This window comes from Drosophila innubila (assembly GCF_004354385.1).
Source record: "Drosophila innubila isolate TH190305 chromosome 2R unlocalized genomic scaffold, UK_Dinn_1.0 1_C_2R, whole genome shotgun sequence".
Lineage (NCBI taxonomy): Eukaryota > Metazoa > Arthropoda > Insecta > Diptera > Drosophilidae > Drosophila > Drosophila innubila.
In genome coordinates this window covers 22,698,184-22,711,919 of record NW_022995374.1, presented here as the reverse complement: position 1 = coordinate 22,711,919, position 13,736 = coordinate 22,698,184, and the positions used below count along the sequence as shown (strand labels likewise).

Genomic DNA, 13,736 nt, shown 5'->3' with positions numbered 1-13,736 from the left:
TCACCGGGGCAAAAGTAAACTTTTTTAATTTTGCATCCAACAGTCGTCTCTCGAAAGCAATGAAGATGTCTCCCTGCCCTCGGTTTCGGGTTAGTCTATGGGTTAGGGATTGAAATTGGAATTGGCATTTGACTAACTGCGTCTGACTCGGGAATGTCAGTCGCCGGGACGTCAGTCAGCTGCCGCCTCTTTTTAAAATTCACACACGCAGCTTGCAACGCCGGGCAGGCTTTGGAAGGGGTACGTAAGGAGCGTTAAGGGGCATGCCACACCATGCCACGCTACGCTAGACAGTTGCTGAATTAATTAGATGCCACGCAGCGACATGCGAAAAAAAGCTCAGCAGCGCACAGTGGTAACAAAGCACTTAAACTTGTACTATATAAACATTTTTGAAAAGAAGCATTAAGAAATTTGATCAATAAACGGTATTTGTGTACTGATTAAGAATTAAATTAATTTTTTGGAAGTTAAATAAACAGAGCTATGAATTACCTAAGCTTAATGTTAATCAGTGTGATCTAGATCAAACCTATAGAAGTATTATGTGAAAAAAATAGAAATACATTAACTGTATGTGTGTTGCCGACCTTTTACACAACCAGAACTAAAGTTTGAAAAATAACTGGGTTCGAACCCTGCCATGTGTTTAATAATCTATAACTTATCTGTTCTGTTAATTCAAGAAATTGCAATAAAAATGTTATAAGTAGCATGTAGCGTGCCCATAACAATAATAATAATAATAAAAAAAAAATTAACTGTATTATATAGCTGCAAGTAACAAATTAAATATTTTATTTGTATTATACCAATCGAAATATTTATTTTTAAAATATTATATTATTTTAAGCATTTTAAAATATTATGAAATTTATGAAAACTTTGCATATTCAGAGCCATGTGTCAATGTTTGTGAGATAAACAATAACACAGACGCACACATAGAACGAGAGTGGGCCACAGAAGGACATGCAGGCAGTCAGACAGACAGATGGGTGGAGATGAGTGAGCCATTATCACACATCACACATCTGCATGTGATATCCTCAAGGATACGCGACACGACACGTAGCCAACTGTGATTGCTTCATGTGCGTTACTCTCTGTCCTGTCTCCTGTCTCCTGTATCCTGCCTGCTTTTTCATTCTCCCTGCTGTTGGCTTTTGCTATGCATTGTTTTGCTCATTGTTGTGCTTGGGATTTGCCGAAAATGAGGCACAGAAGGGGGGAGGAGGGAACGGTAGGGGATGGGAAGAAAAGATGATATATGCCGCGACTCATTAACATATTATCACAGCACATACACGAGATGGCATATGTCAGGAGTACAGAGCTTGAATACATTATACAACGCATTATCCTTAAGCTCCTGCTTATGCCCCTCTTACTCACTATCTCTCTCTCTCTCTCTCTCTCTTTCTCACTCTCTTTTTAGCAGACAGCAAACGGAGTGCAGCAACTTTGAGGCACGACACGTGACTTTGGCGAGAAGAGAAGCAACGGTTGCCGGGGCATGTTAAAGGACGCCGAGGAGCTGATAAAACGCTGCAAACTGACGTCGCTGCCGCTGGCGTTGCACATGAACGACTACGGCCGCCAGGTGGCGTCAGCGCCGCTAGCGTTGCCGCTGCCTCTGCCGTTGCCGCTGCCGCTACTTGCCAAGCCGCCAACGACGACAACAACAACGCCAATGCCTGGCATGGATCATCATCAGCAACAACATCATCATCATCAGCATGCGCATCATCATCAGTTGCCGCCACCTTCGCACAGCCACGCCCATCCATCAATGCACGCCACACCGCCCACAACGCCGCCCACGCCGCCGCCGTTGCCGCTGAACATGAGTCAAACGGCCACAACAACACTGGCTGCCACAGCAACAGCGGCAATGGCGGCAACAACAACAACATCAGCAGCTGTAGCAACAACAGCAACGACGACACACAGTCCACCTGCCACGCCCACTGGAATTGGAGGCACCTCAGCGGCCCCGCAGGATCATTACAGTCTGCGCTGGAACAACCATCAGAATCACATACTGCGCGCCTTCGATGGCCTCCTGCAGACCAAGACCCTGGTGGATGTGACCCTGGTCTGTGCCGAGACCTCGATTCGTGCCCACAAAATGGTCCTGTCCGCCTGCTCGCCCTTCTTCCAGCGCGTCTTCGCCGAGACGCCGTGCAAGCATCCCGTCATCGTCCTCAAGGACTTCCGCGGCTGGGTCGTCCAGGCCATTGTGGACTTCATGTATCGCGGCGAGATCAGTGTGCCCCAGCAGCGGCTGCAGACCCTCATCCAGGCGGGAGAGTCCTTGCAGGTACGCGGCCTTGTGGAGAGCTCTGTGCCGGAGCACACGCCCACGCCAGCCGCCTCGCCCGACGATTTCCACCTGCTGGATGCCTCGCTGCTCTCCTCCAGCTTTGAGGACGACTCACCTTCCATGGTGAGGCCAGCGGCTGGCAAACTGATCATGCCTTCTCGACTCTTTGGTAATCCGGCCAGCGCCATGGCGGCGCTCAGTCTACGGCGCAAGCGGGAGCAGGAGTATGAGCGGGAGCAGGAGAGTGATCAGGAGCTAGGTGGCAGTTCGCCAATGCCACGACGCAAGCAGGCGCGTCCCAGACGTCGGTCCGGCGATGTGCCTCACGACTTTGCGCTCAACAAGCCGGATGCGTCGATGGAAACGCTGCAAACTGTGATCAAGCACGAGCTGCGGGAGGAGCAGGAGCAGGAGCCAAGCGAGAAGCGCCCGCGTGAGGAGGACAGTCCAATGTCCCAGGACGAGCAAGCACAGAGAGGAGAAGCCAATGAGCCAGAGGCGGAGAGCGTAGAAACTGAGCAGCAGGAGAGAACGCGGCTATCCATTCCCGAGAGCAACAATCAACAGCGAGATCAGGAGCTAGATGAAGAGGAAGACGAGGATCAAGATCACGATCATGATCAGGGTCACGATCATGAGCAAGAGCAGGAGCATGATCAGGAGGAGCATGATCGCGACAATGAGCACGATCACGATCGCGATCACGATCATGAACAGGACGAGGACGAGGACGAGCAGGACATTGAAGAGCTTATACACACGACCAACGAGTTGCGTCGACAGGCGGCGGTTGCCGCCGCCAATGCAGCCGCCATGTCGCCCTGTCCCAGCGACGGACCCGAGGATCTCTGCACCACCAAGAAGGACAAGGATACGAGCAACAACTCGCATTCCTCGGATGGCGAGAGCAACAACAACCACAACAACAACCACAACATCAACAACAATAACAACAGCAGCAAACTGCAGGACAACAATCAGCGCATCATGTTGTCCTTGAAGGACATCAGACAGTTGAACGCCAAGCCGAATGCAACATCAACGCCCAACCACACGCCCACTTCCTGTGCACCTGGCAACAATGGCATGCTATCCTTTCCCCCGCCAGGTCTGCGTCCTCCCGGCCTGCCCGACAGTCCGCCCTGCCACATGGAGGCGCTGGAGGCGCAAATGCATGCAGCCGCCGCTGCCGCTGTGGCCGCTGCAGGCGCCGGCGAGCATCCTTTCCACCACATGGAGCATCAGATGGAAATGTCGCTGGCCGCTGCCGCCGCTGCGGCTGCAATGCATCAGCGGGAGCCGCGGGATCCCCGAGAGACCCGGGAGCAGGCGATGCAGCGGGAGCACAATGCATTTGCCAGCAATCTGTTGGGGCCCATGGGATTGCCGCCCTTTGGGGGGCACAATGGTATGCCGGGATCGGGATGTCCGCCGGGTCAGGCGCCGCATGAGCGGCTGGAAGAGAGCATGAATCGGCTGAGCAAGGAGTTTGGCAAGGAGTTTGGCAAGGAGTTTGGCAAGGAGTTTGGCAAGGATTTTGGCAAGGATTTTTGTAAGGAATTCGCGCCCACGTCACCAATGAGTTTACCCGGACACTATAATCCGCCGGACGGACAGCCGCATCCGCCATCGCCGCTGCCCTTTCCTGGCATGTCCTCGGCGTTAACGCTAACGCCGCCGCACAGTAAGTAAAATGCTCTTATCCTTTGAGGTCACTGGGTTAGCCGGATGCACACATCCTGCCTGCATCCTGTTGCTGTCTAAGCACATTACGGCTGTCCACAGCCCTCTCAAACTGCCCTTCGTCCTGTCAAATTGAAGAAAAACAAGCGGAAGTCCCAGTAATCGCAGTCCTGCTTCTTTGACTCCTTCACTACTTGACTCTTCGACTCCTTGATGTCCTCACGTACGCGCTCAGCTTTCACAGCGACTTCACATTTAATAAGCTGCCACTCAGCGCCACACTGCATGCAACATGTGGCATGTTTGTCTGTCCCTCTCCCTGTCCATATCCTGCATCCTTGTTTCTGTGCTGACAACATCAAAGTGGCACCAACTGCATAAGCATCCTTTGCTTTGGTCCTGCAGTTGCTGCCGTTGCCGTTGCCATGGCCAAAGCTGTCGCAAAGCCTTTAAACGTATTAGGGTCCTTTCCCAGTCCCGCCTCCTTCTTTCCCTGGGAGATTCACACTTTATCTCGAAGAATTTTTATTCGACTTGTTGTGCCTTTTGCATATCTCACTTTATTGACAGTTTTTTTTTAAATAGAATGCATTTAGTTTAAAAGGAATTTTTGGCAAATAAAATTATGATTCATATATACTACAATATGTACGAAAAGTTTTTATTTTTGAGCTCAAATAAAATATAAATAAAAAGAAATTATTATTGAGAGAAACATAAAGAGAATTCCTTAACTATTCCCTTATTTCCTATATCAGGAATGTTCCATTATAATTCTCCCGCAAAATTATTGTTTGAACAAAATAAAATGTCTAACGAGTCTTATGATTATTTTTCATAACTACTCTCAGAATATTCATCTATATTTATTCTCTTCTGTCTTACTTAATTTTAAATATTACAAATCAATTTATTTTGTTTGCTTTCTACTTCCACTTATTTAAACTTACCCTTTTTAATATTTTACATAACATTTTTCCCTAGTCCCTTTTGTTTGGGTTTCATATCTAATTAAGTCATAAACAATTCCTGGCTGTTGACAGCTCATAAGAAATATGTGAATGCAACTGAAATGTGGCGAGTTTGCAAGTGCACCTAATAATTTGACAGTTTAGTTATTGCCTCAACCCCATAGAGACTCTCTATTAGAGAGGTATTTTCCGTTCCCCAGCTCTGCTGACGTTGTCTAGGGTAGAAGCTCACAACCATTGGGAATCGAAAGGAGAATGGGAATGGCAGCTAAGAGTTGCATTTGTGGTTGTTGCAAACTTGCAAGTTGCAGTCGAAATAAATTCAATTGCGGTTTATATATGATTTTTTATATTTATGTCACCCGAGGCGGGCGCACAAAGACCACGAATAGAGCTCCACAGGCTTAGAGGGAGGTGAGGGAGGAAGCAGCTACAGTTTCAGTCGGTAGAGTTGCGTGCAACAAATTTATGTTGTGTCTTGGCAACATGTGAACCATGTGTGTGTGTGTGTGTGTGTGAGTCTATGGCGAGTTCAAACTGTCAGCAGACGTTTAGTCAAATGACTTTTAAGTTGCCACACAGACAACTTTCCACTGCCACGCCCACACAGTCAACAGAGTGTGTTGCACGTGTTGTGTTTAAAGTATGCCACACACACACACACACACACACATTTCTGCAACTTAAACCTTTTGGCAAACAACTTTGGCAGCGTCGGCGGCATAAATAAAAATACAGAGTCCCAACTCTAGAGTCCTGAGTCCTGTATTCTGTACTGTATTTGTACTCTGTGTCCTCGTCCTGTCATCGCCGTCGTTTCCCTATTCGTATAAAACTTTGCATATAAGTCGCGCGATATTCATATTAATAATATCCGTTTGGGGAGTCCAGCAACTCAACTCAACCCGATCCAATCCCAGTTCCAGTTGCCGACCTCAAACTCAGTCGCTGTCTTCGTCTTCGTCTCCGTCTACTTCTCAGTCTCCGACGCGCACACAGGATATAAAATAAATTAAGGCACAAAAATATGAAAAATTGTACGAAAATACCGAGTCGCCGAGTCAAAAGAAGTCATGGAATCAGAAGGCAGTCAGCACAGGAAGCGCAATACCTTTTAATGCGACAAAAATTTCAGCCAACATATCAGGGCAATCCAAAGGGCGGGATGGGGCTACATCCAAAAAGGGGGGCAGGCAACTCGCTAACTACTGCATAAACAGGCTGCAGGCAATGAATGCCAGCCAAGGATACATAGAACCCAAGTCAAGCTAAGAAATGCAGAAATATTCTATTTACAACGATGACGACCATGAAAATACTCTAACCATAGTAAACTTTATTTATATTTATTAAATTTCAGTTAGAAATCTAGCAAATACATAGATGCACATATAAATTGTATTTATATATATTTTAAATTTAATTTTAAATAACATTTATATTAAAAGGTAGTTTAATGAAGTCATAGGTACTTGATAAAAAAAGATAGTGAATTCATAGATATAATTATTGTCAAGTCAAGCTAAGAAATGCAGAAATATTCTACTTACAACGATGACGACCATGAAAATACTCTAACTATAGAAAACTTTATTTATATTTATTAAATTTCAGTTCGAAATAAAGTTAAATTAGAACCGCAGCTACGTAGATACACATAGAGAACCATAACAATTGTATTCATATATTTCAAATTTAAGAGTTATTAGCTGCATATATATTAATATTAAAAAATAGAGTGATAGGGCCATAGGTACTTGCTGAAAAAAAGATAATAATTTTAGAAGTAGATGCTTAGTTTAAACTTAAAATTATGAGCAAACAATTTTTTGGTGATAAATTATATTTTAAAAAATTGCAAAGAGAAGAGAGTCCGAATGTTATAATTAATTAGAATTAATAAACTTAGTTTGTGGACAAATCAAATAGTGTACTATCATTTGGTACATATATAATTTGACCTATTCTCCAAGCAAAAGCTTTATCAATATGCATTCTCATAGGCTTTCTTTAAGTTGTTACATAAGACACTACTCAGCTATTATACCCTCTCTTGTTTACACTCGACTCAAGTCAAACAGCAGAGATTGCAGACAACCGTAGAAAAAAGATTTACCAACATTATTTTGGCCGTATGAAGAATGTGATTTATTTTTTTGGTAGTCACATTTCGGCGTGAAAATCATTGAACTAATAGCATGTGACGTGTGGGTTTGTGGTTGGGTTGTATGTGAGTGTGTAAGTGTGTAAGTCAATGGATGTCTTGTTCTAGACCCCTTGAGGATAAACGTGAAAAGAAATCCGCACTAATTTCGCTTGGCATCAAAGCGAGTTTGAAGAGCATGGAAAAAAGAAAGCATATTACGTATACGCAGCGTGTTGTAATGTCTACTTGAACAGAGCGCGGGAGCAAACAATGCGAGCTCGTTATTTGTGTCATTATACTGCAGATACAACATGCCCAACAGATATAAATAAATACACGAGTATCCCCATTTATTCATACTCGTATGCCACCACATTGTATTTTATGCCTTGAATCCTCAGCGCGTAGTTATGAAATCATTGCGCACAATGTCAATGTTATGCGTTACCCCCCTCACAAATGTAGACACCTGAAGTTGCTGTGGATTTGCTTTATCCTTGAGTATCCTTTATCCTGTCGCCGTCTCATCAGCGCTTCAATTGTTTCACTCATGTGAAGGATGTGCTCTCCAAGCGTACAATATTAATAGAATAATGACGTTCCATTGTTTACTATTCACATCCACAATCCACAATCCAGAGCAGTCAATTGGCAATAGTCTTTAGATCTACGAGTACACTCAAGTCTTGATAGTGAGTGTATTCGTGTCTGCAGCATTGTTAGCTGGTTATTCAGTGAGCTGGAAAATGAGTCACTTATGGAAAATTTACAATTGCAATATGTTTTATATAAAGGAAAATTGCATTCGTCTTGTAAATAGAAAGTTTCTTCAAATTGGCAGCGACTCGAAGAATTTTATTTGTGATATACTTGGATTATTCTTTTAAATATATCAATCGCTTATAATAAAACCCCCTTCTTTTTCTCTGTTTTACAGTGTTTGGTCTGGATTCACCATTGGGCTTATTTCCCCCCGGCATTGATCCTGGCAAACTTTACAATCCGCTGATGGAAATGAGCGATCCACGCGATATGCCCGGCGGTCCACCGCCGTTTCTAAAAAAGAAAAGTAAGTACTCCCCTAGAATTGGTAGCACATCGAAAACAAACAGCTAATTAACCTTTAGAGACTTAAATTCGAACTCACAACTCTGCAACGAAACGAGAAAGGTTCGAAAATCCATTGAGCATTGCACACTGAACATTGAACACTGAACATTCAACATGATTGCCATGTCGTTCACTTTGCCATCGAGTCATCGAGTCGCCCTCCTTAGATCATTTCGTGCCGCACTTCACACCTGACTGATTGAACTCGTTGATGGTTTTTCTGTGAGTTCAGCCAAAAGTTGATGCTCTTTCGATCACGTATTTGAGCTGAACAGACAGCGTTTAAGTAGGTGTCTGGTCTTAAGCCTCCGACTAATAGTAGATCTTTGATGAGATCCTGAAAGAATTTACTGTCAATGATCCTTTTCGAAACTCAACTGATCAGTGATCTAGCAGCACATACAAAAAAAAAAACAGTGTACTCAATGCGTACTCATTTCCTTTCATTCCCTTCAATACACATTCAGTTCTCCGATCACTTTGAGACGCGATCACTCGTGCGATCATGTGAGGCGGTAAATTTGTTTTTGTGGTTTTCCTGTGCGCTCAGTGGCTGAGCTGGGGATCGTATAACAATTGTTGTTTGTTTGTTTATTTTTTTAGTTATTTTTTATTTATTTTTTCTTCAATGAACAGCAACAACATGTGCACCTATGCATATCGTAAACGTCGTTTTTCCAACCTGTATAGCTCTCTTGATTGACAAATAGGCAGCTCCATAAATGCATTCGTTTTTCATCGTTGCTTTTTTGTTTTTGTTTCTTTTTTTATTTAAACCTCAGAAAGTTAATAATCTTTTTATGTGTGTGGGGAAATAATATTTCCATAATATGTACAAAAAAAATGTGGTTCAGAAATCAATTAACTGTTTCGCTTGATTGTCATGTGATTGACAAATGAGAGAGGAGCGTAGAGGAGAGATAGTTTGGATGTTAAGCGCTGATTGTTACCTTTCGGATTGATCCATGTGAGCTATTTGGTTTGACAGATTATTTGACAGTTAGCTGGCGTTGATGGGTTAAGTGCTCGATCGTTTTATTTTTCTCAGTTTTTATGAATGAAAGATCACTTAGTTAAGATCTCAAGTTGCTGGCGCCAGAGAGAGAAGAAGAGAGCAGACTTAGTACTTACATTCCCTATATGAAGCTGATCTCTCGTTGATCTTTCGATCAGACATGTACACACTTTCGACTCGGATCGCATTTAATTGCTTAATTTTCTCATCAATACAACAAGAGGAATCGTGATCAGATGTTCGGCATGCCAAAGTAAAATACCAGAAAATACCACAACAAAGCTACAGATCTTCAGGCTGTGATCTCAGACTCATCCCGACCATGACAATCGTTGCTTAAATTACAACAAAAGCAACAACAATGTGAAACAGTAAATAAAACTGTGCTAAAAAGCGCAAATCTGGCGTATAGCACGATATTCTTTATTGCGAATCTGACAAACGGGTTTTGGCCGCATTGATAAGAATCTACACTTGGCTTAAACAGGCACTGCCTAAGGAGTAACCAGCAGGGGATACGGGACACGGGATACGACAGGGAAGAAAGGGGAAGCCAGCACATTTCTAGGGCCTGCATTCATAGTATTCGTGTGGGTGTGATTAACTGATTTGTTCACATTCATTTGTTCATTTCGCGATTGTTTTTTCTGCCGCTCTTTTATGCTCTATCTCGCTCTCTCCCCACCTCTCTCTCTCTCTCTATGTATGTCTCTCTGATGTTGTTGTTTCTGTCTTGAAACGTGATTTGCGATTTGTAACAAATTCAAATTTCGTTTTATATGTGTACGGATCAAGGGGGATTGAACTGCTGGGGGGAACTGTTGGTGACTTCGATGAGGTGCCTTATTAGAACTCAGCAACAACTACATCTAAGAACTACAACAACAACTTGAACTGCAAAGCAGCTACAAAAATTGTTCTTGTTGCAGTTCATTGGAAATAAAGGTCAGACCGACGTTGTGACCCTTTCGAAAAGGCAACAACACAAACATAAATAGCAAAGCACATATAAATACCATTTCTGTGATGTGAGGAATTATATTTAATGTAATTATAATAGAGTAAACAAGGGGCTTTAAACTAAGTGATAAGCTGCGAGAATTACAAGATAACTAATTTAAAAATGAAAAATAACATAAAACAAAAACTTAAAACCATTTAATAGTAGGGTTTATTTGTATAAATTCATCAGTTAAATTTATATATTTGCTTTTATTCCCTCATTTGATTGCTGAGGTATTTCAAGTACTAAACTTAAATTGGAGTTTAGGGAGACTTTATCTTAGACTGTGTATCTGAAATTCATTTATTAATATTATTATTCTGCAAATAAAAATATATAAAAACAGTTGATTGCAAAGATGATTCTGATATTTTTACGTTATTTTAGTTAGATTATACTTAATTAATTTCAATAATGAAAAATCTTTCGATTTTGGCAGAGTATAATAAGTAAGAGTATGAGTAAGCATGTTGAACTTCAAGATATTTGTTTTTCTAGTTCGTCAAAATATGCAATAACTTGCTTAATTCTCATTAATTCCTGAGTTTAGTCTAACTCCGCGTCAGTTTTGATATCCCTAATTTGAACTTGTATTGTTCCTTAAGGCACATATTTATTTTCACTCCTTCATTGGGCAACAAAAATTCGTGTTATCAGGCAAAAAGAAAAAAGAAAAGCTGCGATAAACTGTAAATTATCGTTGGCTGCAAATTTGGCCACATATTCGTCGTCGTATTCGACTGTCCATGACCGAGGATTCGATATGGTTCCCCTCATTCTCTCTCTCTGGATCTATAGTGGCGACTCCTTGGTGTCACACACAGCGCCAGCAAGTGGAAGTTGAAGTTGAAGTTGTTGTTCGGTTGATCGGTTGAAAGCAATCTCAACATGTGGCAGAGTCAGAGTCAGAGCCAGACTCCGACTCCGACTCCGACTGTGACTGTGTGGCTGCGGCTTTTTCTCATTGTGGGGCAGGTCGATATCTGTGGATCTAAATTGAGTTTTGGCGGCGCATGTGACGATGGTGCATGCTCGTAATTTGCATATGGAAGGCCGGGGCGAGGCACTGTAAGTCGGTATGGGAATGGGAATGGGAACCACCACAGAGCTTTCTAGGTGCCACAACAACAACTAGGAGTACACTCAGCTGGGTGTGTATGAGCTGTGGGCAACTGCAATGCAATCCAGACAATGGGCGACTCTTTCAGCGAAGTTGTCTGGGGCAGCATATGGGCCACAAGATTGAAACATTAGGCAGATGGTCGCTATAAGATAACCTTCCCAGACTCAGGTGCCTTTGACTAATCATTCTCTCTCTCTCTCTTTTACAGTGCCACGCCCCAAAGGACAACATTCGGCGCCACGCGGTGGTCCGCCACGTTCGTGGACCAACACGGAATTGACGGAGGCACTGCAGCATGTGTGGAACAAGAAGATGACCACGTCGCAGGCATCCCGCATCTTTGGCATACCCTACAACTCGTTGCTCATGTATGTGCGGGGTAAATATGGCAAGAGCTTGAAGCTGGAGCAGCTGCGCAAGGATTGCATCAGTGGTCCGCCCATTGAGATGCTGCAGATGGGTATCAGTGGCGGCGGCGGCGGCAGCTCCAAGAGCGATAAGAAGGAGCGCAAGGAGAAGGACAAGGACAAGAATGGATCAGGCGGAAATTCCAGTTCGGGTGGCAACAATGGCTCTTCTGGTAATCCAAATGGCAGCGGCAATGGTGGCCCGCCTCAAATGCCACATCCCGGAGATCTGGGATCATTGGGTCCCCTGGATCTGGAGCTGGGACTGCCGCTGGGTCCGCCAGCTGGTCCGCGTAGTGGCAGCTCGGAGCCGGATCTACTTGGCGGACCCAATGCACTCTTCAATCCCTTTAATCCGCAAGGCTTCTATCCGGACTTTGCCGGCGGCTTTCCGGGTCTGCCGCTCAGCATGCTGAATCTGCTGCCGCCGGCGGAGCGCCATCATGCGGCGGTGGCCATGCACCACTTGGGCGTCAGCATGGATGAGGACTGCAAGTCGGTGGGCTCCAAGCAGTCCTCCTCGATGGACGACGACTTCGCCGCCGGCTTGCCCCTCGCCTTGGAGCAGCGTCGCCATAGCGAGATGTCCAGCAATGGGGCGACGTTGGCGCAGGCGAATGGAGCGGGGCAGGATTGAAACATGTGGCGGGATTGGGCTGCCAACCCAATGTTCTTCCCGCCCTACGAGCTGGATGAGGCTGCTCACTCCCCGCCCGCTCCACCGCCTCCACCACCGCACGGATGTCGCGACTTCAACTTTAACCCCAGCCTGTTTATGGCGCGGCGCAAGCTGAAGCGATATCGGGCCAAGCGCGTCCAGATGCAGCTACAGGCGCCGGCCGGAGGACCAGGAGGAGCAGGAGGTCCGGGAGGAGCCCCTCCACCACCGCCTCCAGCTTCGGCGACGGTGCCACGCCCCGTGCTGCCCCCGCCGCTGCGAACTTAAGTTAAGCGTTGATCTAACTGTGAACATCGATGTGAAATTTGAATGCAATATGTTTTATTTAATTGAATTAACTGTGTAATTATTAATGAATTCTTTATTAATATTAATAATTATTTAGTTCTTATGCTAAAGACAATATTTGATTTAAAATATTTAATTAGTTTTGTTTGACTCTGCTACCGTTTTAAGTGTGTTTATTTTGCTGGTGCTTTTAGTTCCTATTCCCAATTATAATTTCGAGTATTAAACATAATTTTAATTCAATATTATTTTATTTAAATTTTAATGTTAAGCTAAGTAATTGAATATGACAAAGCTTACAAAGCATTTGAGGCAATACATTGAAACTTTAAAACTTATTAATGATTATACATAATTTAATTTAAAACTATTATTAATTACATCTATTAATTATGTATGTATGTAAGTATGTGTAACTCAGATTGAAATAATCAAAACGAAATTTATTGCATGCTATTTAAATGTAAGAGAATATTGTAAATATGACACAAAGATAACCAAACCAAGCAGCATTAGGGGTATTCAGGTTGCAGGCAGAACGCGAATCAAAATGATAAATATCGATATTTATCAATATCGACAGTTTGCAGCGATTTGGAAACAAAAAGAAAACATTTTGCAACGCAAAGTAGTATTGGATTATTGATATGCTATATGTATATGCTATATGTATAATATTGATAAACTATTGACGATGACTGTACCAAAATTTTTAATGTTATTCTATGAAACAGCGGCAATTATTTAGTTGTAGTTTAAGCATACTCTTCACTAGGCAATTTCTAACTGTATAAATCGAAATCTGCACTCAGACGAAATTCATGAATACATACTGAGTAGTTGTTGATTGATTCACACCTCACTCACAAACATACATACATATATTTATAAAGGTCGATGTGTAAGTGTAGAGCAAACATAACAGTAAACTTAATGAAAGGGAATCAAAACCCCGCAATTAAACCATTTTGTAATTGAATTTGTA

At 43.4% G+C, this 13,736-nt stretch overlaps 1 protein-coding gene across 1 annotated transcript; it reads left to right on the top strand.

Moving 5' to 3' along the window:
* Positions 1-1,621: 1,621 nt before the first annotated feature.
* On the top strand, positions 1,622-12,765 carry LOC117784589 (protein jim lovell; the record flags this gene model as incomplete). Its single annotated transcript, XM_034622354.1, is given in 5 exon segments — positions 1,622-1,679; positions 1,782-2,936; positions 3,045-4,010; positions 8,064-8,195; positions 11,586-12,765. Coding segments are annotated over 5 exon segments (3,456 nt in total), but the record flags the coding sequence as incomplete, so codon positions are not given.
* Between the last annotated feature and the right edge of the window lie 971 nt (positions 12,766-13,736).